The sequence below is a fragment of the Aythya fuligula genome, chromosome 2 (assembly GCF_009819795.1).
Source record: "Aythya fuligula isolate bAytFul2 chromosome 2, bAytFul2.pri, whole genome shotgun sequence".
In the NCBI taxonomy this organism is placed as follows: Eukaryota; Metazoa; Chordata; class Aves; order Anseriformes; family Anatidae; genus Aythya; species Aythya fuligula.
In genome coordinates this window covers 91,496,037-91,521,390 of record NC_045560.1, presented here as the reverse complement: position 1 = coordinate 91,521,390, position 25,354 = coordinate 91,496,037, and the positions used below count along the sequence as shown (strand labels likewise).

Sequence of the window (25,354 nt, the reverse complement as noted above, 5' to 3'; positions counted from 1 at the left end):
TCTTTTTTGTCTTTGTTTCTCTTTTTTGCCTTTCCATCTCATTGTTTCTGCTGTCTCTTTTTAGTGATTGTTACAAGTTGAAGCGACTGTTCCTGTTTGCCCAGAAAATTTCCTTCCCACAGAACCATGAAGAGTGTGGGGGCAGTACTGGGGAGAATTATTTTAGAATAGCCTGGAAATTCCTGTTGGCCAGAGAGAAATGCAGCACCACTAAAATGGTGTTGACGAACATTATATAGTGTTTCCATGATTATTTTTACCTCCTTGTTCTTGCCTCATTTTTTTGTTCACAGGCAGCAGAAATGTTGTTTGGAAGCTCAGACCTCACCATGGCATCTAGGCCATTAGACTCTGAAGAAAGCCGCAAGGAAATCTCAAGAGCCCTGTCAATGCTCTCTCAGAAATGAACCTACCTACTTGAATTTTGTCCTTGTTTTTATTGGCTAGGTGTTTACTGGAAGAAGAAATGGCCTGGGTTCTTCTTTTTGTGCAAATGGTAGTCACCCCACACAAACAAGGCAGTATGTCCACAGGCAAGGTCACAGGCCCTGTTTATTTTTTGCTTAGATAGCTGATTCTTTTATTTTCTTTAGAAGTTTAGATGCAGGAGTCTTACTGTGGTGGCTCGGGTGACTGAACTTAATACCATGAGTAATGAACAGTCAAAGAGTTCATAAAATGGTAAAGAGAAGTTTTACCTTGACAGAAAATGGTTCACATAAAGCATTGAGTAATTACTTGCAAAAAGCAAAACCGGGAATACTTGATAAACAGACTTGGAGTAAGAAACATGTCCTGATCGAATGGTTGATTTGTAATGACAGATTTAATTACATTTTACTCCGGTTTTCTAAGACCTTGTCTTAGAGAGGGCTCTTTTAGGCTGTTTAATGCCTGATCACCTTATGCTTACTGATGCTCCTAGGGCTAAAGTTCCCGATAGCACCAAAGAAAGAGAGCAGCGCCGTGATGTGAAAGGTACATTTGTTCTCAGTAGGAACATTTCCTCCCATGGCTGCATTGCTCTGGCACACTGGGCAGGCTGAAAAAGGAATTTGCATTTTCTTTCTTGCTCTGAAGTGAGGGTGCCATTTGGTGCTGTGGGTGCTACCCCAGCTGAGTAGCAGGGGAATGGTGGCCACTGGATGGGGAGCAGGTAAGGGGTGGTAGCTACTCCAAGTTACTCCAAGTTCTGAGTAACTTGTAAGAGTGGGGATGTTTTTCACATAGCTTTAGATAGTTCTGATGTTTTGGCTAAGTAAAATGGGTTTACCAGGCAGCATAAAGGGTCACAGTGCTGGTCTGTGCCATGAGTAGGCAGGTCCATAGCTTGCTCTCCTGGAGTGGATCTGCCATACAGAATAAAGTAGTCCTCTCTAAGACTGATTAAAGGTTCAGCCTGTTTGGGTGCTGTGGAAGTTTTGCAGGACCCTTTGGGCTGCATACACATGCTAAAATCGGCTCTGCAGTCACAACAGCAAAGCTTAGCTTCTTTATGAACCTTTTCATTATTACTTGGGGGAAATAAATGGCTGTCTGTATTATGTATGAGCACGCTGCGGTACCACATTACTCTGTCTTCCATCAGCATGTCTTCTCTCCCTTTATTGGCTAAGGCTCATGATAATTCCAGGAGTACATCTTAAAGCCCAACCAAATGAATATCATAACCTGAGCAGGTGGGAAAACACGATATTAGGCTGTTGAATATTCTAATACGCGAAACAACCAGCCACACAGTTATGCTGTAACAACATAATCAAAACAGAGATATATCTCTGTAATAAAATTGACTGTTGCTGTAACCAATACGCTTAGAATAATTACATGATTACAATGAAAATGCAGCGGTTATTTGCTACATTAATTAGCTGTTGATTTAATGTTACACAAAAGTGCTTCTTTTCAAGTAATCATATTTCTTGCTGACATTTCTGAATAGGACTACCAATTAGTTAAACATGGGTAAGTAGAGGTGCTGATTATAGGTAGCTTACAACAGAAGACAGTAGAATAGAGCTGCATAGTTGTTAACTTTCAACATGTTACTATCCAAAGCATGTTATTAACACCACGCTTTGGTTACAGCACCTTTATAAATAAGCACACACCTCTGATACCTGCTACACAGCCAAAGTTGCAAAAGAATGAGATGTTGTTTCTCTGTGCTGAACATTTCTGTGAGATCCTATATTCCTGTAACTCATAGCAAGTCTGGCTCACAAAGCTGCTGGAGAAATCTCACATTTTTCCCTACTCTACATACATTTTTTTTTTGTTCTCTGCTTCACAAGGATACAGAGGATAATATAGATTTTTTTTTAATACATTTTTTTTTATTGTCTAAAGCATTTTCCTAATCAATAAGCTGTCAGTGCAATAAAGCTGCAACTTAATGTCTTTAGAAATCTGCATGTGAGTTTTCTACATTTTCAAAAGTATAATTAGCCAGAAAATTTTTGAATGGAGTTAAAATCACTCAAGTGCATTCTCAGTTGTGTTTGAGCAGCAACAAGCCAATTCAGTCAATCGTGCCTACTGATAAGCTGTTTCATGAAAAAGCTGTACAAAGCATAGTAAAAACATCCATTATTTTCCTTGGAAAACGATTTTAAACCATAAAAATTGTTTATTAGAGACTGATTAGGTTGGGAACTTGCAGTCTGTCCACGGACTGCACAAAGTGACAAGCCATTCCAGCTTCTGTAAATCTGTAGTTGTTTGTACTTCAAAATTCATTCACCACCAGAATTCCTCTTTTTGCACATTGAAAGTTACCATGTTTTTTTTATCTGGGTCCAAATCTTTTCAAGAATTAATCTTGTACTAAAGGGTGGTACAGTGATATCTGGGAAACTGGGAAAAAGATACATTAAATAGTCGTCGTATAAAATGCAAATTGGTACCAGATTTTCTTCATTGTTTTATTAGATCAAAACAGTGATTACCTCTGAATGACTAACTGACAAAGAAAGATACGCTCACACACAAACCTCAGGCCACCAAAGACTTCATTCCAAACCCTTTTCCCTGGATTTTGTACTTGATAGACAGAGCCGAAGCCTACAGAAAGGGAGGAGCTGGACAGAAAGTGAATTATGATTTTAAATGCTTTGTTTTGGAAGGCACCGTCAAAAGACTGGATCCACTGTCCTTTTCGCCGTGTTCTCTTCTGTCCTGTATCACTTGTTTGTAACCCTGGTGGTAGATGCCAGAAAGACCCATGCAGATATGGACAGATCTTAAAGAGATGCTGATGAAACTTCCCTTCTGGTAAACAGTCAGGCCTCCAATCCAGAAAGCAATTCCTTTCACCTGTTGCTGCCTGGGATAGCACATAAGCATCAGTTAAAAACTCCAGCTTCTCTTCAGTGGGACACAAGTCCACATTTAAAACTAAGCATGCGTTTAGCTGTTGTTTGGAGTAGTTATATTTTTAGTGCAGGCTTTAGTTTTGAATTACTCAGAGAAATACAGCATGGGAATCGGATTTTTAATTTTTTAATTTTTATTTTTTAATATATTTTTTTTAATTTCTGGATTGTTCTCTGTTCCTAAATATTTTTAGACAAGTGATTTGGCCATACCCATGGTGCCAGGCGTGTCAAGCTTTTCAAAGTCAGTCCAGCTCTTTGTCTGCAAATACTTACACCCTACGTGACCACAATTTATTGCTCACTCTGCTAGTATTAACTGTAAGTAGAAACATCTGTTCTTTTGCTCTGCATTAGTGTGCTGTCTTCATATCATCTAACAGGCATAAGTGTGAGTGGATGACAAGACTATGACCATCCTTTTCCTAAATCCTTGAATTGTCTCACATGTGTGCACATCAGTTAGCTTTGAAAAAAAACAGTGGCATGTCCAGTTGGAGTTGGTAGCCGGATTTCAGGTTGCTAAGTATTTAAGATTTACCCATTTTTATTTTCCTGGTTGTATGGCACATATCAGTTTTCACACTTGCAAAGAGGAAAACAGTGTCTGCTGTGGGAGGCATTTTTGCCTTTCTTCATCCTTGTTCTTGTAAAGTGCAAAAGAAAACAGTCAAAGGTATCAGTCATCCCTTGTGCCTTAAATGTAGAGAACCTTAACTGGAGATTGTGGGGAGAAAGTGTTTGGTAGGTGGTGAAAATAATGGGGTTGGTACTGAGGAGGAAGAGATAAGTACTGAAATTTTAAGCTGAATTTTATTAGAGTCATAAGAACCCAGGTAGGTTCAGGTTGGGAGGGATCTCAGGAGTCCTCCTGCTCAAAGCAAGCTCCAAGACCAGGTTACTGAAGGCTGTATCCAGCTCTCTGTATCTGTTGCCCACATATTCCTGCTGCACGGCTGTGAAGAGCCTGGCTCTGCCTTCTTGGTGACCTCCTCAGAGGCAGTGAAAGGCTGCTGACAGATCGCCCCAGAGCTTTCTCCTTTCCAGGCCCAAAGCCTCTCCCCATGGGGCACCTGCTCCACCTTGCTGGCCCTCCGCTGAACCAGCTGCATTCGGTCATTGTCCTGCTTGTGCTGGGGGCCCAAAACCACAGTGCTGCTGATGTGCTCCAACGATGGCTTCCCCGAGGAAGATCTCTCCCTCGATCTATTGGCCCTGCTTCTGTTAATCCACCCTAGGACACCACTCCCATTCCCTTTTGTGGATTTACGCCTTGAACTGAAAGGGAACCTTACTCGACTGCTAAATCTCTGTAGAGCTAACCAAGCCCCTGCTGCTAGGAGCTGGTGAGTGACTTACTTTGGACAGAATGATCTCATCCTCACTCAAAGCCAAGTGCTCACTTGTTTTTCTGTGAGATTTGGCTGGCTCCAGGATGTGTAAAGGCTGTGAAGTTTGCTGCACCGTGTATTTGGTAATTGTAAATGTTCTGTCCTTGCTTTTTTCCAGCCGTAGTACCTTCTAATCCCTAGTGACAGTGACCTGCTACGTGGAGCATGGTTTTGATACGTTATTGATTGATCCAGCCTAGACTGCACTTAAAGTGGTTGTACTTTAATTACATTTGGAATCTAGAAATAATAGCGTAAAGTTTCAGAGGCTTTTGGGGGGAGATTTTTTTTGTGTACTGCAGAATGTTTCTTCTGATGGCATTTTTGTCTTATCAGAAAAAAAATATATGACTTAATGGGCTATTCTATATTCATTTAGTCTGGTTGCATTTATATTACAATAATTTATCATTAGTAAGCTTTTTCCCTCTGGGTGTCTTATTTTAGCAATATAGTATGTTACTTCCAAAGAAAATAATATATCACTTGAAACCACTAAGCTGCAATCTCAAAATAAAGCTTCGTTATTGAACATTTTCCTTTTGTGTGTGCATATGTGCTTTGGTCAGTTACTCCTATTTTATTAATGTTGCATTCTTTTATAATAATTTATCTTAATAGTTTCTGGTTGTGCCTATTAGTATACTCTCTCTTGGTTTCTGGTACTGAGAGCAAGGAGTAGATGATGTAGCGAAGTTTCACGGTTTAAAAAATATTATAGGTCTCTGGGTAGCTTTCAGTAGAAAGCTTTTATTTTCTTCTGTGGGTACAAATACGTACCTCTTTAGCATCATGCTGATTGTGAAGCATTTTAGATTCTACTGCTGACAGAAGCAGGCTTTGTCTGGTACTTGAAGAGAGGAGATCTGCGTTTTCACACATCCTCTATGTGATTTCATGGGTGAATCACTACAACGAAAATATCGGCTAAAATGGGTTTAAAACATAAACAGTTATCGATTTAAAACAAAGAAACAGTTAAATGCATTAAGCTGTTATCAGCATGAGCAGGTGCTATAGGCATGTTGCTTAAGCCTGAATTTTAGAGGCACTACCAAATCAGGCATCCCAAGTCGTCCTGTTTTATGTGTATTTTGGATTACATTCCAACATTTCAGGTACGAGTTACTATACCTCTTTTTTTCATTGTGTTCTGGTAGTGTCTAAAATGCCTCATGCACACGGTGTTTTAGGTAACATTTGAGAAAGGTACTCTGTTTCCTGAGGAGTTTATTGTCTCAGTTTAAGACCACCAACTGCAGGTGAGCACTAATGTTTAAGGGAGCATAGTAGACCCAGTAGACAAGACAGATCAACATGAGAAGGAAAAGGAGAAGGAACAGTGTCAGCACCCCACTTGCTGAAAGGACATTTTGTTTTGGGGATTGCTGGGTTTGGAACACAGCAGGGTGGTGTTGTATTCAAAATATCCATAAGTGGATATTCCCTTAATGAGCATTTGCTGCCAGCTTCTTCTAGAGTAGACGTGATAGGATCATTTGAAAATGCATGCAGAAGTGGTGAGGTTTGTGGAGTGGAATCAAACTCAAAACCTTGTCAGTGGATAAGGATTGTTCAGTAACAAGACCACAGTGAGCCTTGAGAGTCAAATACTCTTGGAGTTCAGTGTAGACCAGAAACAGCCACCTGAGATATCTGACAAGATGGTCAAAATGCTGAAGGAGGAAACTGCTCCTTGCAGTAGAATTTGGAGTAGCTGCAAATGGGATGAAGGAAGCATGCCAAGGGCAGAGGATAGCATTTTAAGAAAGATGTGTTATCTTGGAAACTTCGCCTCTGTGAACAGATAGGAACAGTCATTATAAAACATTATAGAAAGTAGTGTAAAATGACTGGAGTTCAAGCATAGCAAGATTGTAATTAGTGGTTTTATTTTGTTTATTTGTTTTTCAAAAGATTTAATGAAAAGAAATGGTTGAAATGAAATAATGCTGATAACTTGTTTGGGACAAAACTTGATAGAAATAAATGCAATGCTTGCCAAGTTTTTCTTACATTAGCAGTCTTCATTTGGCACATAATTTAGTGAGATTACTGACAAGAGTGTCAATTTGCAGGATCTAGTATATCACGCTTAATAGTTTAAATGCCTACATGTTACCGCCTGTGCGGAGAAGAGGTGAAGGGTTTAGCCTGTGTGAGCCATTCAGGTTGTAGCTTTCTAAGAATATCAAAGAATCAAAATGCAATGTACCATGGTGCTGTACATAACAGTGGGTATACAGGAGCAATGGAATATGTGCAAGTGCATTGTAATGGTTGAGATTTTCTGACCTGTTTTTTTTGTTTGGTTGGTTTGGTTTGGTTTTGGTTTTTGAGCATCAGTTAGAAAATATTCTGCAAAAGGGAAGAAGAGAGACCATGTGGAGGAAAAACAAAACTAAGTTGTCAAATTCCCCACTTGTTCACTCATTATCTGGTATATTAGCCAAAAAATGCTTATTGAGTTATTGTGAGTTATTGTACAAAATATCTAAAAATCATTTTTAGCATCTAGATATCGTGACTTAAAAGTAAACCTCTTTTTGGTTTCTCATTTGGAGTGAAATAATGGTACCACTGTTAGTCATAAAGGAGTGCAACTTTATAGTAGAAGTGTAGTTTTTCTTCCATTGTAATATTGCTGAGCGATACCTAAGAATAACAGTGAGATTAATCCTCGTGAGAACAATAAGGACAATAAAGCTGGCAATGATTTTCATATATCCTTATGAAGTTTTAGGTACTGGATGCGGCAGATAACACAAGACGGTAAGTTGTTTCTTTCTCTTAAATTGTTGGTCAACGAGCTTTGTTAAGGGAGGACACAGAAGAAGCTCCAGTTGCTGCTATCTGTTCTTCTGCATAGCCTTTCAGATCTTGTAAAGCTTTACAAGTATTCAGGAGTAATTTTCTCTTTATTTATTTGTGTAGCTGAAATTATTTTTCTCCGTGTGCATGCACAGAGAAACATATCTAAGGAAAACAAGATTTCTTTTGATTTGGGTTTGTGCAGTCTGCCTTGTAGTAAAGTGTTTTTCAAGGCTCTGCTATAAACCTTGTTGATTCTGCAGGATATGCAGGGTTTCCTGGGAATCGGGAGGAGATCAAAGCTATCCCTAAGTTCTTCGGGGAATTTAATTTATCCTGTGTGCATACAGCATCTCTCACGGTAGGATCCTGTGGGTGAGCAGGGCTGCTTGTGTGTTACAAGAATGTGAATAATTAAACAGCAGCTATGACCTGTGTGTCTGCTCCACCAGTTTGTGGTGAGAGGAAGTGAGATTTTGGGAGGTGCTTTTAAGTTTGTTAGCAGTGGTGTTTTTTTAAGCTCAGTCCTTATCTGTAAACGTTGCAGTTATATGTTAGATTGAAGCATGAAGGCAATGGAAACTATTCACAATTTTCTAAAAACTTGTATTTTTGGCATGATTGTTAGAAGTTGTGGCATTATTTTGATAGATTAACCTTGGAAGTTATGTTAAAAGAAATGTGTAGGCACTGAGATCTTAGACGAAATCTGTGTTGCAAATGGGAGGAATATTATAACCACAGCAGGTTGTCCTCACCAGCATCTCTCTACCTGTAACTGTTTCTTAGAGGCCTCCACGACAGGATGTTCGTGCAAAGAAAGGAACAAAAAAGGCTGTACCAAAAACATTACAATTCTGCTCAATAGCTCTTCCCTAACTGCCAGTCTGCTGGCATTAAGAGGAATAATAGTCCACTTTCTTTTTGCTGCTTGACCTGTGGTCAAACAAAAATAATCAGTTTGGTTCCAAAGTGGATATAGCAGTATTGGATCACTTATAAAATTGTTGTGACATTTAAGAGATTTGAATAATCTGTGGGGGTTGAGGAAGAATGAGTGATGCGTGCCAGGACCTTTTCGTCTAAGGTCTCAGTTCAAGAAGTTACTCAGCTCTGTGTGTAATTTTAGACAAATTGAAAACAACGAGGGTACTTAGGCATCGAGACTTAAAGACAAGCTTAAACACTCTCCTGAACTGAGGCTTAAGCACCCAATAAATCTGCAGTGATCCTGTGGTGCAGATACCTCATGTCAACACTCCCTTGCTAACTTGAGCGAAGTGCGCTGGGTACATCTGCTGCTTCCAGTGAAAAGCAGACAGCATTTGAAGTGATGGCTGTTGCTGCAGGAGTTTTCTGTAATAGCTGCCAAACGGGAGGGAGGAGGGGGAGAGAGCAGCAGAGGAAGGAAGCAGAAACATTTCTGTCTCAAGGAAAGAAACAAATCAATCAGTAGCTGTACGCAGAGAACTGGGGAACCTGCCCGACATCTGTCAGATGAAAACCTGATACGTTGCAGCAGGATTTGCTTTATAATCAACCATTTCGGATGTGCTGCTTTCCGAGAGGCATTCAGAGAGCTGCTTGAGGTTCTTTATGTGCTACGAGGGTGGGATATTAGCAATAGCACATCCCTGCCTGCGTTTGAAGCAGTACCTTAACAAGAGGTACAAACTGAGCTAGGTATCTTCCATGTTCTTTTGTGAAGCTCTTGTGGCTGCATTGCTACAATCAGTGTGACTCTTTGGTAAAAGTGGACCCTGAACCAGAGTAAAACTGTTGGTTGTGTCTTCAGTGGGAGTAAATGTTTTAGAGGGAGCAGTACACTGTACACAGTAGTGTACAGATGCTGCCCAGCTCCTGGTAACATGCAGAAACACCCCTGTAACCTGGGGAGCTCCCTGGAACCGGGATGTCCCCTGGTGAAATCCCACTGCTGCCAGTGTCAGCTGGGAGGGAGCTGAAGTAACCATTTAGAACAGCATCCTGGCTTGTATCAGGAATAATGTAGCCAGCAGGACCAGGGAGGTGATCGTTCCCCTCTCCTTAGCTCTGGTGAGGCCGCACCTTGAGTACTGTGTTCAGTTTTGGACCCCTCACTACAAGAAGGACAGAGAGGACCTGGAACATGTCCAGAGAAGGGTTACAAAGCTGGTGAAGGGCCTGGGACACAAGTCCTGTGAGGAGTGGCTGAGGGAGCTGAGGGTGTTTAGTCTGGAGAAGAGGAGGCTCAGGGGAGACCTTATTGCTCTCTACATCTACCTGAAGGGAAGGTGTGGGGAGCTGGGGTCGACCTCTTCTCACAAGTAACCAGCAATAGAACTCAAGGGAACGGCCTCAAGTTGTGCCAGGGGAGATTCAGGTTGAAAATGAGGAGACATTTCTTCTCAGGAGCTGTCAGGCATCGGGACGGGTTGTCCAGGGAGGTGGTGGAGTCACCATCCCCAGGGGTGTTCAAGGAAAGGCTGGACGTGGTGCTTAGGGTTTAGTTGGTGACATTGGTGGTAGGGTGATGATTGGACCAGATGATCTTGGAGAGCTTTTCCAACCCTAATGATTTTATGATTCTAGATGTAAAGCAAGGACCACCAGCTTAGTGGGCAACGTCTGCATATCTTGAGTGGAAGTCTGCCTGATGGCAGCCCAACCACAACAGAGCGAGGTTTTGCATAATATTTTGGGATAATAAAGGTATTTGCTTTCTCAAAGACTTTATGCAACAGATTGTCACAATACCTTAATTTTCATGTTTCTGTAAAACTATTGTTATGCAAGGAAAGGGCAGAGTTACAAAGGCTGGTGTGATCCAAGAATGAAACCGTAAGTTTAAAAAATCATATGCAGTTCTTGCCCTTTTCAAAAACTTTTTTTCTAATCATGCATAATGAGGAAAGGCCCAGTAGATCTATAATGTCAATAAAGAGCAACAACTTGAAATATCTTCTACATTTAATTGTCATTAAATCACAAGCAAAGTAGATTAGGAAAGAGCACTTCTGCTTTTTATTGTGGGCAACTTACTGCTGCTGTCTCCTTCTGCTAATACTCACAGGAGACATCCCTGGATAGCATCTCTTAACAATTCCTGCATCCATCTTTGTTTTAGGGGCATGCGGTGCTGTGCTGCAGCCAGATGGTCCAGACAGATGATAAAAAAGTATGAAATTAGACACTGGAGCACTCATCTCCTGCTGCCCTGTCACATTGAACAAACAGTTAATGAAATCTGAAATTGTAATAGCTAAAAATACGTACTGCAGTGTGATGGACTTTCACACGTCCCACTGGGATTGAATTGTCTTCTAAATATGGCTTCTGCAGGAAAGTTGCTGAAATCCCTGCCTTTCGGTGTCCATTTCTGGATAAATTCCTAATGAGCTGGGCAGAGAACATAATTATTGTGATAGGAATTTTCTTACCTTTTACTCCGGAAATTGCCCACAAAAATTTGGCTGTTCTTCAATGTAGTTTGTTATTCACCAAATAATTTCTTCTGACATTCTTGTTGCACAGATTTTGCAATTCAGCACTTGAGCCCTTTGATGTGACGTAGGGTGCATATTAAGCTCCTGCCTTTGGCTTTTAGAGTATAGCCCTCAGAATCAGATTTCAAGTGTACAATTGCAAGTTCTGTGTTTGCTTTCCGAGAACATTCTGTAATCACTCAAACTCACAGCGCATTTGCTGGGATGTTTGCAGAAAGCAGCGTACAAAGGGCACGGACATACAGATCATGAATGTATTTAGAACTCCGAATAAATATTCATCAAATTTATTCTGCACTTTTCCTTCTGCTCCTCATGATATTAGATGTTACCAAAGCTAATATCAAAGCATCAGAGGTGTGACAAATCTTCAGAAGGAGTACTGAAATCATAATAGGTAGAGTTTAAAAGTACACAGAGCAAAGAAGGCAATAGGTTTTATCTGAGAAACCTTTGTACAGTAAACATCTTGGAATTCTGTTCTCCTACATCTTGGCTGTAATTCAGACCTGATTTTGCTGTGAACAAGTCCAGCAGGATCAAGCCCAAGTCTCTGGAGGACAGCCTTGGTAGATCTCTCAATCTCTGGGCAGGTCTTAGTGCTCACATCCTGTCCGGTTTCCATATGACAAGAGATGACTTTCAGAACAGCTAGCCTATCGGAATGTGATGCTGCAGAGTAAAACAAAGGAGGTTGTTGTAATGTCTAGCTTTCATGGAATATATTTTTTCAGCCGTTAATAAAACTTTCCTATTTTGATGAATTTGTAGAATGCTTAGATTCACTAATGCAAGAGGGTTAGAGGTTAAATCCGTGTTTAGCGTAAGATTTATTCACTCAATTACATTTTTTCCCAAAAGGGTTTCATCACTGTACAAAGTAATACATGAAAGTACCGAGGCTTTCGATTTAGCTTGCATACACTTTCAGGACTTTGAGATCCCAGCAGCAATAAATTCTAGACCATATTTTTTCTTGAAAGTTAATCAAGGGTAGAGCTTTATGCAACTGTGAGGATGTAACAACGCTTGTGCCCCTACGCGTGCATACTCTGATAGGAATTGCATCAGTGCTGTCACAATTATTGATTCTGCTGCAGAATGCCAATTTAGTAGTAGTAACAAGAAGAATAGCTACCCCTCTCCTTGAACAATAGATTTAAGAAATCTTGAAACTAGGAGCAAGATTTTAGTCTGTGCATGAGCAGAGTTTGTACACAGATTTCAGGTGTCAGCTGCGACGTTACTTCTTTTCTTTGTATCAAAGAGAGGAATTTCGCAAATGTTCTTGATCATCCCGTGCCCAATAGCCCTTCAAAGAAGTCAAACATGATGAGGCTTCTCTCTTCTTCTTCTATTTTTTACTGATTTTGTTTTATAAAAGTCCTTGAGCTTAAGAAGTCAATATTATTGCTGTTTTGAAGGCATGACCTGTGGGTCTCACCCCACTAGTTAAGTATTCTGTTTCAACTGGGCAGAGTCTGTCATCCTGTGCATGACAATACGCTGCCTATGTGATTAGCCCTCTGCTCATCCTGAGAACCTCCCCCTGACCTGAGTTTTCATGGGACTTTGCTGTGCAGAGTAAGAAGTCAAAAACAGGTTCGTAAGTTGCAGTGGTTCACACCGACGATGAAGTTGCTATTCAGGATGTTTCCCAGAATATATAGTATGTCATTTTCTGTTCCTACATCTGGGTTGAACACCTGACATCTGGATTTCCTGACGTCTTGGGTCAGGTCTCTACGTCCCAGGAGGTAGATAATGAGGAAAAGAGAGATACAAAGCAGTTACTGCATCTCCTGGCTCAGGTTTTCTGCCTAGCAGCTCTGTAAGGTGAGGATGCAGTGTGGAAGGATTACAGGCAATTACAGTCATTAGTACACTTTTCAGTTACCTTTGATTTTGTGACGTTTTCTGCTGCCAGGCAGCACAGCATGCAGAAAGGATAGGTCAATTAACATACATCCTATGGGGTGAACTTTTCTAATTTATAGTTTTAATTGATGCCAGGATTAACCAGTGGAATATTTAAAATGGCATTAGTTTTCAGCTGCTGATTTCCATGTCCATTTTGATTTGAACAGTGTTCCTTAGTACAGGACAGGTTGCAGCAGGTTACAGAACATTTCTCTCCGCTCCCTCGCATATATGCAGTGTCTTGTTCTTAAGTTTAATGTTTTCTGTTCATTTTGTAAAGCAGTGGCATTTGTACAGAGGTTTCCCGGTGCTAACGTGTTTTAAGTTTTCCCCTAAGCTGTTTTCATTTTACAATTCTAAAAGTGCCACTTGTGAGCTCCTTGAAATGCTGTTGTTCCTCGTCTCCTAACGAGTTTGCCAGGGATTGCAGCCGGGTTCTGTTTTAAGGCAAGCCAGGAATATCCCTCAACAGCCATTTATGCCTCATTGCATCCATCATGTGCAGAGCAGTTTCTCCCTCAACTGCCAGGAGCAGGGGAAGCACAGTTGTCAGGATTTAAAGTGAATGAAGTGCAACTTGACAGGCAGAAATGATGTTTCCCATGTGAGCGAACACCCATTCACAATTTCCGGGAAATCTTGGGGCTGTTGCAGCCAAAATATGAATGTGGCTCAGTGTGAACAGCGTGCAGAGAGTGAGCACGCTGAGGCTTTGAAGGCGTAGATTGGCTCAGCGACAAACAAGCAGAAAAGCCTTTCACTCCTGAGTGTCTCTGTAGTTGTGGTCACCAGGACGGTTTCACTGGCATTCACAGTGCTGTGCTATTTCAAGCTAGCAAGTAAGTGATGGGGCAATCCTCTGTTTTACCAAAGTATGAGGGTCCTGCAGGTTTCAGGAACCCTTGTGCCAAGGATCACTGGTGCTGCTCTTTCTATTACTGTCTCTCCCCTTCGAACTGGTAGGAGAAGCAGATGGCAAATAAAACAGCTGCAGTGGCCAGCAGTCCTCCAGACCTGTGGCTTGTCACCCACGCGAGGGGAAGCACAGACTGATGCTGCAGACCTGTTGTATTTGCCAGCCGTACCTCAGCCATGTAAAGGAGAAGCCTGTGGAAACGCGTGAACAGATTTACGTAAGCTCCCTGTATTTTGGAAGCGGACTGAGATGCTTTTGGATTAACATCTTCATCTAAAACCATTTCCAGACAAAAGCTCGGCACTCGAGAAGCAACCCTTGATGAAATAAGGCCTATTTATGCACGAGTGTTTGCCAGGGCCCCTGTCACCATAGTAACCAAGGCCCAGATTCACAAAACCATCTCGTTCCTGCTTAAGCACCTAAGTACCTCTGAAGTTCTCAGCCTAAATGGTTCCCAAGTCAATGTGATCTCTCTGCACAGGTATTTTATGAATTGCAAGAAATTATCCCTTCTTTTTCTTTCATTTTTTTTTTTCCTCCCTGACTAAGAAAGCTCTGGTTATGGGAGTAAAGATTTTTATAACCAGCCCATCAGTCATACTGTGGAAATGTGTCAAAAAGTTGTATCTAAAAGGTTATACTGGAAATGGCCGTTTTCTGAACTTTCTGGACATTTGGAGCGAGAATACTTCATCACTGCTGTCCGGCCCGTTTTACGTAGCTGACTCCTTTCAATATGAGAGCGTTTTGCCTTTGGCCTTCGCTTTTCACCTTGTATTTTGTAATTTCTGCAGAGGAACAGGTTGATATTAAAGAGCCAAAAATATACATCTCATTTCGCTGATATAGCTGCCATTATTTGTGGTTAATATTTTTCAAGATCAGTATCGAGGCTTTGTTTCAGAGCAGGAATTGGGATAGGGACTATACGATGGATCTGAACGTTGAGAAAATGTGTGTCAAGTGGCACATCCTACTTTGGTGAGAAATCAAATGAGAAATGCTGGGTTATGCTTTTGAAGCTATGCTTGGTTGCTTGCACTTTACAACTGAAAATGCCAGGGAAAGCATGCAAATAAGTCAACCTGTAGGTTTTCATGGCAAATTCTTTTTGTAAATGTCTTGTAGACAGTTACTGGTTGCCACGCTTCCATTCTGTGGCATCACTAGAGAAAAGAGATTAACCTGGGTCACAGTGTCTGGGGTGCTTACAGAGGTATATGGTTTAAAGGCCAGTGCTGATCTAGAAACAAATTCCATCAGTAAATAAAAGTTAAAGAATAACATTAAAAAACATTGGAAGCAATGGTATATTATCTTAAAAAAATAGGTCTACCTTTCAATGTTTTTGTTTGTTTGTTTGTTTGTTTTTATTTTTAATGCCTTTAAGAATATTTAGTTATTGGCTGAGGTTAGTTGGGAGGTTAAGCACTGTAAAGACCTGAGTGTCTGGAACCATCAGAACACCTACGTGTGTCTGTTTGTTTTTTTTTAAATCCTATTTCCTCAAACAGCCTTTGCAAGTTTATGCTGGAAAATAGCCAGCTTTCGAGTTCTGCTTTCTCTGAATCAATAAAAAAAAGTGAAGGAACTTGGAGCCTTTTACCAGCAAATACCCTAGGGCAGGTAGGCAAGCCTTGTGCCAGTGATGGTTGCTGGTATTAGCTGAATTAGCTAGATGCTGCAACACTTAGGAATCTGTCTGTCTGCAGGAGCTCAGAACATACAGAAAGTTTAAAGATCAGGACTTCCTAAGATTGGAAAGAGGGATGACTGTGCTCCAAAGACACTGAAGGTGAGGTTAAGCTGGATAGGTGTGGCTGTACAGCGTGCACCCAGCATATAGATGCCTGTGACTTTTGAGCAAATCTAAAGGGTGGTGTGCTCGGGTGTCCTCAGTGCAGATGCCTTAAGAAAGGTGATATGCGTTTACATATGCACACCCTTTCCTTTGTTCCTGTGACCTGTGAATAAGACTTTTATTCTGGCACATAATACTAGTAGAGATGATACCTCTGGCTAATACTATTCTGTCTTTCATATTCATCACTGAAGTCAATTTTGATGCATTCTTTGTTTATGCTCAGGGGATGCCTAAATTAAAATTTTATGGTCTGTGCTAGTTTGGAAACAGAGAATACTGACCTTAGTTTCTTCGTAGATGTTACGAAGAAAATACTGTGATGAGAACATCTCAAGTTGAAGTTGTCCTAGACAGTGTTATCTACTGAGGCTGTACACTAGTGCATCATCTTCCAGGGTTTGGCTTTAAATTTGCTTCCTCCTGGTAACTCTTAAGATTTGTGATTCAAAATCATTTGAATTTTAACATGTGAATGACTGAAAAACTGAGAGAGATTCATTAGTAGTTTTCTATTTGGCTATTAGTTTGTGGAAATATAGTTTGGAGTGGTTTGTTCATGGGCTGTCTGCTGCTCATCACTAACCCTCTTTAACTGGTTACCTGAAATATTGGTTGCTTTTTTGATTTTCTGCCTGGTTGACTTGAATAGCAGGTGGTGAATTTTCATTTGAAAAGCCTGTGGTGTAAATACACAAAGTAATTTCTGTGCTAATTAATGAAAATATTGGGATTCACTAGCGTTTTCACAAATCTTTGGCAGTTGTTGCAAGCACTAGAGTAAACTCATCTGGCTTATTTTACACACAAAAAATATCCACAAAGTGGTTTTAAAATCATGTAGCTATTGATCTTCTCTCTCTACCGTGGAATAATAACTATTTAATTTCAACGCAAACAGTTACCCAGGGGTTTCTGCCACATCTAGAAAATTATAGGAGTTATAGGCTTCTGCCAGGGAGAGGAGTAATATTTGTGTGTTGGAACAAACTGTACCAGCAGTTAGCCTGCAGTGTCGTATTTTATGGTTTTCCTGATTCCTTCCTACTATTTTGCTCCTCTGGCTATGCGCAGTGCCATAATACCATCCTAAATCTGAATTTGCCATGTCAGTATGCCCACTATGACACCCAATGCCTTCTGGATGTGCACTTTGTTATGAGGGTCAACGCCTTTTAGTCCGGATGGGTGCTTCTCACGGACTTTGTTCATCAAAGCATTTTTTTTTTTTCCTGCAGGAAGACATTTTGTAGCCTTTAAAGAGCAACTGCTCCTCTGAAGATGTAGTGCCAGGCAAACTCCAGGCCCTCTGCTGTGCTGCCAACTTCACAGAGCTGGGAGAGGATTTATTTGGTGAAGGCTGACTATGACCCTTTATAAGCAAACGGGCATTTCCACAGCGTGTCTCCAGTGAATCAGTCAGTGCCTGGGAGAATAAATGTAACGGATTATAATGCTTCAGTTCAGGTGGCTGAGCGCAAATGCCTAAATAACCTAACGCTTTCAAATGGAAAGGGAGGGATTTTTCACTGCCTGCCTATGACAAATGAGGCTTATCAGGCACCTTCCCACTAATGAATTATGTCCTAAGTTCAGGAAGCTAATTCAGTAGTGCCGTAAGCAGCAGAAGTGTAAATGGGTGAGATCCTGATCACTCTTGTGTAAGCAGAAATGGTAAGAAGCTGGGATCACAGTGAGCTCCTTTTGAGTAAAGTGGTCAGAAAATAAGTTTATGTGGATGTGACCGGCGAGGATAAATAGAGCAATGTGCCTGTTTCACAGCTGGCACGTGTTCTGAAAGGTTCACATTTGTGCATTGTCAGTATAGGAAAAGAGGCTGAAACGGAAAAGGCAACTGAATAAACTTTGAGATAGAACTATAAAGGATAATTTATTTCTGTGCTCTTCCTTATGCAGGTATTAATCCATGGGCAAACCCTTGAACTTCTGCTGGATTAGCTGCATAGTTGAATCTATGCTGTTATGGCATAGATTCCTATTGTAAACAGTCCTTTAAGGAGGGTGGATCGGGAGGGCAAGAACCAACCTTTACAAGGGTGTTTTTTCATTCGATTAATGCTTTGCTAGAGGAAGACAGACCTAGTAGATTTTTTTCCTGCTTAAATACATTTGATTCTTGCAGCTTCTCATAGATTTCAGTTTGCTTTTGTGTTTGGATTGGGAATTGACAATGAGAATATAATACAGTGCTGTGACATATTGAATACACCTTGTCTTTACAAAATAAGACGTTTCCTACCCGGAGGGCTTGTCTTTTTAATTTGGTAAACCAGAACATTCCCCTTATGGATATGGCTGTAGCTTGTTAAGCTATCCTGTCACTTATTACTTCTGTCAGTGAGGTGAGCTAAGGAAAATTTGGGATGTGCGGTAGGTGGCGTGTGCTTCTTTATGGTATCTTCTTGCATTGCAATAAATGAGAGTACCCACATTTTCTGTTCCTTTTTTTTCTTCATATACATAGAAAGAACGTGTACAGTGAAACTATTGCTAGACATCAAGTTAAGCCTCAAAGCAGGCTGTTGTGTACCAGCTCCTAGCGTCTGTAACTACCACAGAGTCTGTAAGACCTTAGGATCCATTACTAATCCCTCGCTGAAGCTGATGAGAATTTCTCAGCTGACTGCTTTGATAGCTGGAGCTGACCCTTCATTAATAAATGAGGAAGGTTAAAATGCTCTTACTTAGAAATGTAGATGCAGCCACTGGCTATACTTCTCACACACATATCTGTGTAGAAGGGATTATAAAGGCAAAAAGGCAGTTATGAAAAGCGTTTTCCTCTCAGATATTTTAAAATAAAAATAGTTATAAGTCAAAGTAAGATATTTTATCTCTGAAGTCTTTTTTAATGTTTTTTTTTCAGTTGCCATTCACACAAAATCTTTTCCTTAGAAAACAGTACATTACATCTTTTTGGAGTCTTTGTGGAGCAGAAGACAATGTGGTGAAATTTCTGATCTAAGCATCTCTCTGTACAAGCCTAAACCGGATTTGGGCTCCTGGATAATGCAACAATGGAACATTTTATAATAAGAAATATTTTTAATATATAAATGCAAGCTGAAAAGGAGCCTTTATAAAGTGCTACTTAAACTTCAACTGTTAAATAGCTAACATGGAAGAACGCAAACATGGCCAGATAAGTTGCTCAGCTTTTTATAGGCCTTTGCAAAATGGTAAATTTGAAGAGAGTGGAGGAACTGGCATAAAGCATATTTTTGAAGTATTTAAAGTCTAGAAGTATGGAAAAAACAGGTAAATCAACAGAGTTTTGGGAGGCTATAATGGAAATAGTATAATATGGACATCTGTATCTGTGCTAGCACTGCTCCTGCTCTGCTGCTGAGAGCCACAGAAGAACTATTTATGAGAAGAAACATTATTTTTTATTTGTTTTTTGTTTGTTTGTTTTTTAACCTGAGGTAGCTACAGCTAGGTGACAGCCTTAGAGGACAACCCTTTCATCCAGCCTTGGGTGACTCTATGTACCTAAGGTAGCTGAATGAATCAGTAGCCTGTGCCCTCTGCAGAGCTGCCAGTGGCAATTCGGAGTGTCTAATTCTAATTAAGCTCTTAATTCAGGCTGTTGTATTTGGTAAGTTAGATAATAAGACTATTCCTTCAGAATATCAGACTTATAATAATATATATAATATATTATAATATTATAATTATATTATAATTAATATATAACTTTAAATACAAAGCCCATTATTAATTAGGTGCATATTAAGTGTATGAAATGAGACAGCAAGCTTGGTTGAAATTAGTTGACTTTCCTTGCCATTGTTGTCTTCAGAACAGTAAGACATTTTGGCTCAATGGTGTTCATGGAGATACAAAACTCTTATGGTAGCTTTTTAAAAGGATTAAACAACAGCTAATTCAGCTGATGCACTTCTTGCATTATTGACTGCCTTGTGTTTGATCTGTGTCCTCTTGGAGAGGTGAGAGGAGGAGGAGGAGGAGGAGGAGAAGGGCAGATCACAGCAGGGCAATGCAAGTTGCAGGGTTTGCCTTTGATGCATGATGAAGATGGAGCACGTGCCTTCTTCCCTCCCTTGCCAGCCTGGAAGCAAGGTACTGAGTCAGGTTTCTCATCCTTTCTGCAGTTTTCCCCGTGGTGACACAGCTGTATGAGTATGCTTAATGAAACAATTATCGTCTTAGTCCTTTCTTCCAAAGAGTTCTTTCAAAAGTGGAAATTTGTAATAATATAAAATACTACTACTGCTCGCAGCTGTGAGCTATAGTAGATCAAACTATCAGTTTTGTTCTGCAAGTCCTTAGTCCTGCTGCCAACAACTACCTTATATATGGCTATAAATCTTCCAGGAGTGTAATAAAGGTGAACTGGGTGGTTGCACACTGGAACAGGCTCCCCAGGGAAGTGGTCACTGCACCGAGCCTGTCTGAATTTAAGAAGAGATTGGACTGTGAACTTAGGCACATGGTCTGAACTTTTGGGTAGACCTGTGCGGTGTCGAGAGTTGGACTTGATGATCCTTAAGGGTCCCTTCCAACTCAGGATATTCTATGATTCTATGATTCTATGATTCTATGCATTTCCCTGTAATGGGGTACGTCTTACATGAAGACACAGAGCATTAGGAATTCTGTGTGTAATAGCCAGTGCTTCCCAATATTAATGTCAAAAGCGAGGATGTAGTGCTGGGGTCTGCAGAAGTCGTTCAGAGGTATTGCAGCTTTCTGTCCCCAAGTACTCAGATTTTATCATAGTAATGCTTCTGTAGTTCAGGAGTTTGTGGGATTTGTTTTATAAACCTCATCCTGAGGTGCTCATAGCTCATCTGTTCTGAAAACATCAGAAGTCATTCTGCAGGAGAAATTTTTTTTGGCTCTGTCGCTTTTGCTTTATTTATTTATTTATTTATTTATTGATGTCAGAAATACTTTAGCCAAAAATGTATGTCTGGTTTTGAAAATCCTACCTCTTTCACAAGTACTAGAGTCATAGCAGTTCTATGACCCAAAATGCAAATAGGTACCTAATGAGATTCACAAAAGAACCTATTTCCTATTGAAGGCATTTAGAAAAGTAACTTGTTTTTTCCTCCAGCTTTAGGAACTTAAATGCTTTACCAAAAAATGGCTCTAATTCTTTTGGGCACTTCTGAAAATTTTGCCCTAAAGCTTGATCGTTTTCATGTGAAAGTCAGTTTCTGGTAATGAACTGAATAGATAAATATATCAATATTATGTTGTGGATTTTATTTCAGTACTATTCATCTGTTTCTAAATTTGAATGATTAAAAACTAAATATAGCTAAAATACTACTAATGTGCTTGAACTTTGTCTCTTATTTATGACTTAAACATAGAGCTGTCATTACTTGTGAGCCCAAATTTATGTATTTATCTATCTAGTTATTTATTTGCTGTTTTGTAAAGTCGTGAAAATGTGTTATAAAAGTACTCGCTGGCTTTGATTTTCATAGTTGGGCAACAGCATCCTGTTATTAAATCCTGATCCACAATACCTGCATCCCACTTACTGTCATTTTCCAGTGTCTTTTGGTCAAATTAAGTGTTGCGGCAAGTCAGTACAATTTCTGTGGAGATCTGGAGGTTATTATTCCTTAGTAAAATTGGCATTTTGCCTGGCTCTGTCTCACCTCCCACTCAGCCTGTGTGGCACAAAGAGGTTGACTGAGGAAGAGAGCAAAGAAAGCACAGAAAGTAAAAGAGGAACAGACTTGATAAGAGTCTTCAGTGTGCTTTTTATTGCTGCTTTTGTCAGCTTACTGTTATGAAAGGAAACTACATATCAAGAGGTTGCTCCTGTAACCCAGCTTTTTTAACTCAAAAGGTATTCTCTAAGTGCACATCCATATGAATATGTAATTAGTCTTAGTGTCACAGAGGTAGAAAACATAGAAAATTCAATAATTTTTTGTTGACTTTTTTTCTGGAAATTGCACAGCCTTTTTGTAGTTTGTGTTTTTATCAGTATAATGATTCCAGGACCTTTCCAATGACTGCAGTGTATGGAAAAAAAAATAAATAACAAGCCACATCAAATAATACATGTAAACATGTCCATAACCACAAAGACCTGGCCTTCTAACAACTCTTTCCAATTCCTTTTTTTTTTTTTCCCCAAGGTAAAAATAATAATAAATAACCACACAGTCTAATGTTGTCCTGCCTAAAAAGTAAGGTAGGACTCTTGCTTGCCCTGCTGCCCACCGTTTCTTGGTGAATGAAGGGAAAGAAGAATAAAGGAAATTCAGGGCAATTGGTGTAAGTGGTAACCCTGCAGCTAGGCTAACTGCAGCAGAGGCTGCTCTCTGGGTTAAGGGTTTCAGGTTCCTACAGTCAGCTCTGCTGTAGGTAGCAGTGGGGAAGGCTGCAGAGCTCGCTGCAGGAGATGGGTTGAGTGGATGCCATTCAGCAACCAGGAAGGGCAGGGCATGGTGATGAATGGAGCAGGCTGGTAGCTCAGTTCCCTGCACTAAGCTGCTGTGATTATCCCCGTCTTCATCCCTAATGTGGTTTCTAAGGAGGAAATCTGGCTTCTCTGAAAATGGTCTTTAAAAACGAAGTCTGGAGCTGTGAATGCTTGCTGCAGCTATCACCTGGCAGGTCTACTTCAGAAAGATCTCTGACTTCTTTCAGATGGGTTTCTCAAAACATTTCAAGCTAAAATCCATGACCTGCTGATGTCCTTTGTGAAATCTGAAGTTCTTTCTTCATTACCAGGCAGCACAAACTTCCCCACAATTGCATCAGATCTCAAAAACTGAAGTCCTGGAGAAACTTAAATCTCACCAGGATTATGAAGCCATCTGAAGCGTTTTGTGCTTCCCAGTACAAGACTTTCCTACAGCAGACAGATGTATTGTCAATATTATTTCAATGTACCTTTGTAGACCAGTTTTTATTCCTAATCATCAAAGTCATTGCAATTGTTCCTTTCCCGTTGCCAGAACTTTGACTGCAGCACACACCTAGCTCTACCATTCTTTGCCTGTAGCATTCATCTTTCAGACTGGACACACAAAACTTTGAGGCATTTCTCTCTGCTGTTCCGTGGCTCAGGAAATTTTAGCTTGAATTTGCCACATAACCTTTTGAAGAACTTGCATTTAAATAGAACATTTAAATGCCAGCCCTAGTAAGGCAATCTCCTGTTACATAAAACATGCAAACTTCTAATGATACACATTGAAGGCCAGGGTTTATAGATTACCCAGAGTCTGGGCTGTACCTTGGAATTGCACAGGGCAGAGAACCAGCTGCTTGGAGAGCAATGACACTTTACATTGTTCACAGAAATGCTCTGCAGCAAGAGAGATGCTCTGAGGACCCCTACAACATCTTACCTTTCTTGAAAGCCAGACAGCACCTCTGAGCAGCAACATTTATGCTCTGGTTCAGTTTTGTTTGGTTTGCTTCATCCACCCAATCTTCCTAAATGGTTGTTACATTTCCTGTTAATAGGATTTTAATAAAAGTTCTTTAAGAAAAAGTTCATCAGGTTGTCATATAAGGAAAGTGACAGAACTAATGCTGCTCCTCAACCTCTGCAAAAACCTGATGCCAGTCTGTCTTGTGCACCGTAATACTGTAAGAGATGTGCAAGTTAGCCTGGGTACCAACAGCTGGTGGGTCACAAAAGATAGTTTAGAGCCAACTAGGTGCTGTCCGGGCATCAGCAAGTGTGTAGTGTAGGCGTGCCTCAAGAAAATGGCTCGGTTAAGTTTTCTTAGTCTGGCTCATTGAAAGACATTGTATTGCATCTGATTTAGGCTGTCTTTGTGGACAACAGAGATTACAGCCTTATGTGTGTAAATCTGTTGCTTGTTGCTGTCTTCTTTTTTCTTTTTTTGAATGAATGAAAGATACTCTGTCTGCTCCAGATAATTTGTAAACTAAATAACAACAACAATCAAACAGAAAACCCAGAAACTAATCCTGTGCAGATAAATGGTCTATTTCAAGGTCAGTGTATGTACATTTTAATCATATGCAGGCTTAATTCTGATCCCATTGAGGGACTGGACTGGCCACTCTGTTCACAGCCAAGCAGAATTGGCTCCCGTCCTTAAAAACTCAGCCACATTCACTGCAGCTTTGGAAAAAGTCTCCTGTGGGCAGAATTACTCTGGTTTTGCTTGTTGAAGTTTATTTGGCGAAACCTGTGTACTTCTATTTAAATTAGGTGTCAGAGTGGAAGAATTTATGCTGAGGGAATAGAGAATATGTCAGAATCACAGAGCAGCTTGGGCTGGAGGGAACCTTAAAGATCATCTAGTTCCAACTCCTGCCATGGGCACAGACACCACTCACTAGATCAGGTTGCCTGAGGCCCCACCCAGCCTGGCCTTGAACACTTCCAGAGATGAGGCACATGGTAATAAACTAGGAAAAAAAAAAAAAAAAAAAAAAAAGCAGAAAATAATTGAATCTTTTCTTTTCTTTCCTTTTTTTTTTTTTTTTTTTTTTTTTTTTTTCCAGAATATTGCGACATTTTGGCACTACTTCTGAAGATTACACTGTCATTTTCACATCTGGATGCACAGCTGCACTTAAACTGGTAGCAGAAGCATTCCCATGGATGCCTGAAGGCTCGAAGCAACCCAGTAGTCGATTTTGTTACCTAACTGACAGCCACACGTCTGTGGTGGGTATGAGGGGGATAACTGCCTCAATGAATGTATTATCTGTTCCTGTAAAACCAAAGGAATTGTTATCTGAGAAAAACTGGTTACCAGCTGAAGAACAAAACTGCACGACACCTCATCTGTTCTCTTACCCAGCTCAGAGCAATTTTTCTGGTACCAAATATCCCCTTTCATGGATACAGGACATAAAATCTGGAAAACTCTGCCCCATCAAAATGCCAGGGAAGTGGTTTGTTCTTCTGGATGCAGCTTCGTATGTGAGCTGTTCTCTGTTAGACTTGGGAGTTCACCAAGCTGACTTTATCCCTATCTCATTCTACAAAATCTTTGGATTTCCTACTGGTTTAGGAGCATTATTGGTAAACAACCGGATTGCCCCCCTCTTGAGGAAAACCTATTTCGGAGGTGGAACTGCAGCTGCCTACCTCGCAGGAGCGGATTTTTACTTCCCAAAGAAATCCATGGCAGAAAGGTAAGTCCTTGTTTAACAAAACAGGGTGTTTTTTTTTTTGATACTGTTGTCTTTAGACAAATGTAGTAGTTTTGGTGCATGCCCTGGGCTGTGATACCTGTGCTGCTTTATGCAGTTGAATAGATGTTTCACATCTAATTGATTTCTTCTTAGTATTATTTTTCATATCTGAAAGATGTTATCGGAAATAACCAACTTCCTTCCCCTATCTAGTTTGCCACAACCAGTAGAAATGTAAAGGTTCACCATCCAGCGACATAATGGTTATTCCACTCGTTATTTAATTTGTAGGTACGGTACCTCAGTAGAACTGATTTGGTTTTGAAGCCGTGCATCTGGACCAGCCAGGCCAAGGCTGATCACTCTCTTGAGTGACCCCCAGTGAAAATGGAAAGTAAGGGCAGTCTCTATAATGATCCACAGTGAAAGCGGAAAGAAGGGGCAGTATA

The 25,354-nt window shown here is 40.4% G+C and overlaps 1 protein-coding gene across 1 annotated transcript in view; it reads left to right on the top strand.

The window, feature by feature from the left end:
* Positions 1-25,354, top strand: part of MOCOS (molybdenum cofactor sulfurase) — a 219,855-nt gene that overhangs the window by 60,321 nt on the left and 134,180 nt on the right. Inside the window, exon 4 of the mRNA XM_032181110.1 lies at positions 24,267-24,905. Within this exon, the coding sequence (XP_032037001.1) occupies positions 24,267-24,905 (639 nt within the window). The remainder of the gene's footprint in view (positions 1-24,266; positions 24,906-25,354) is intronic.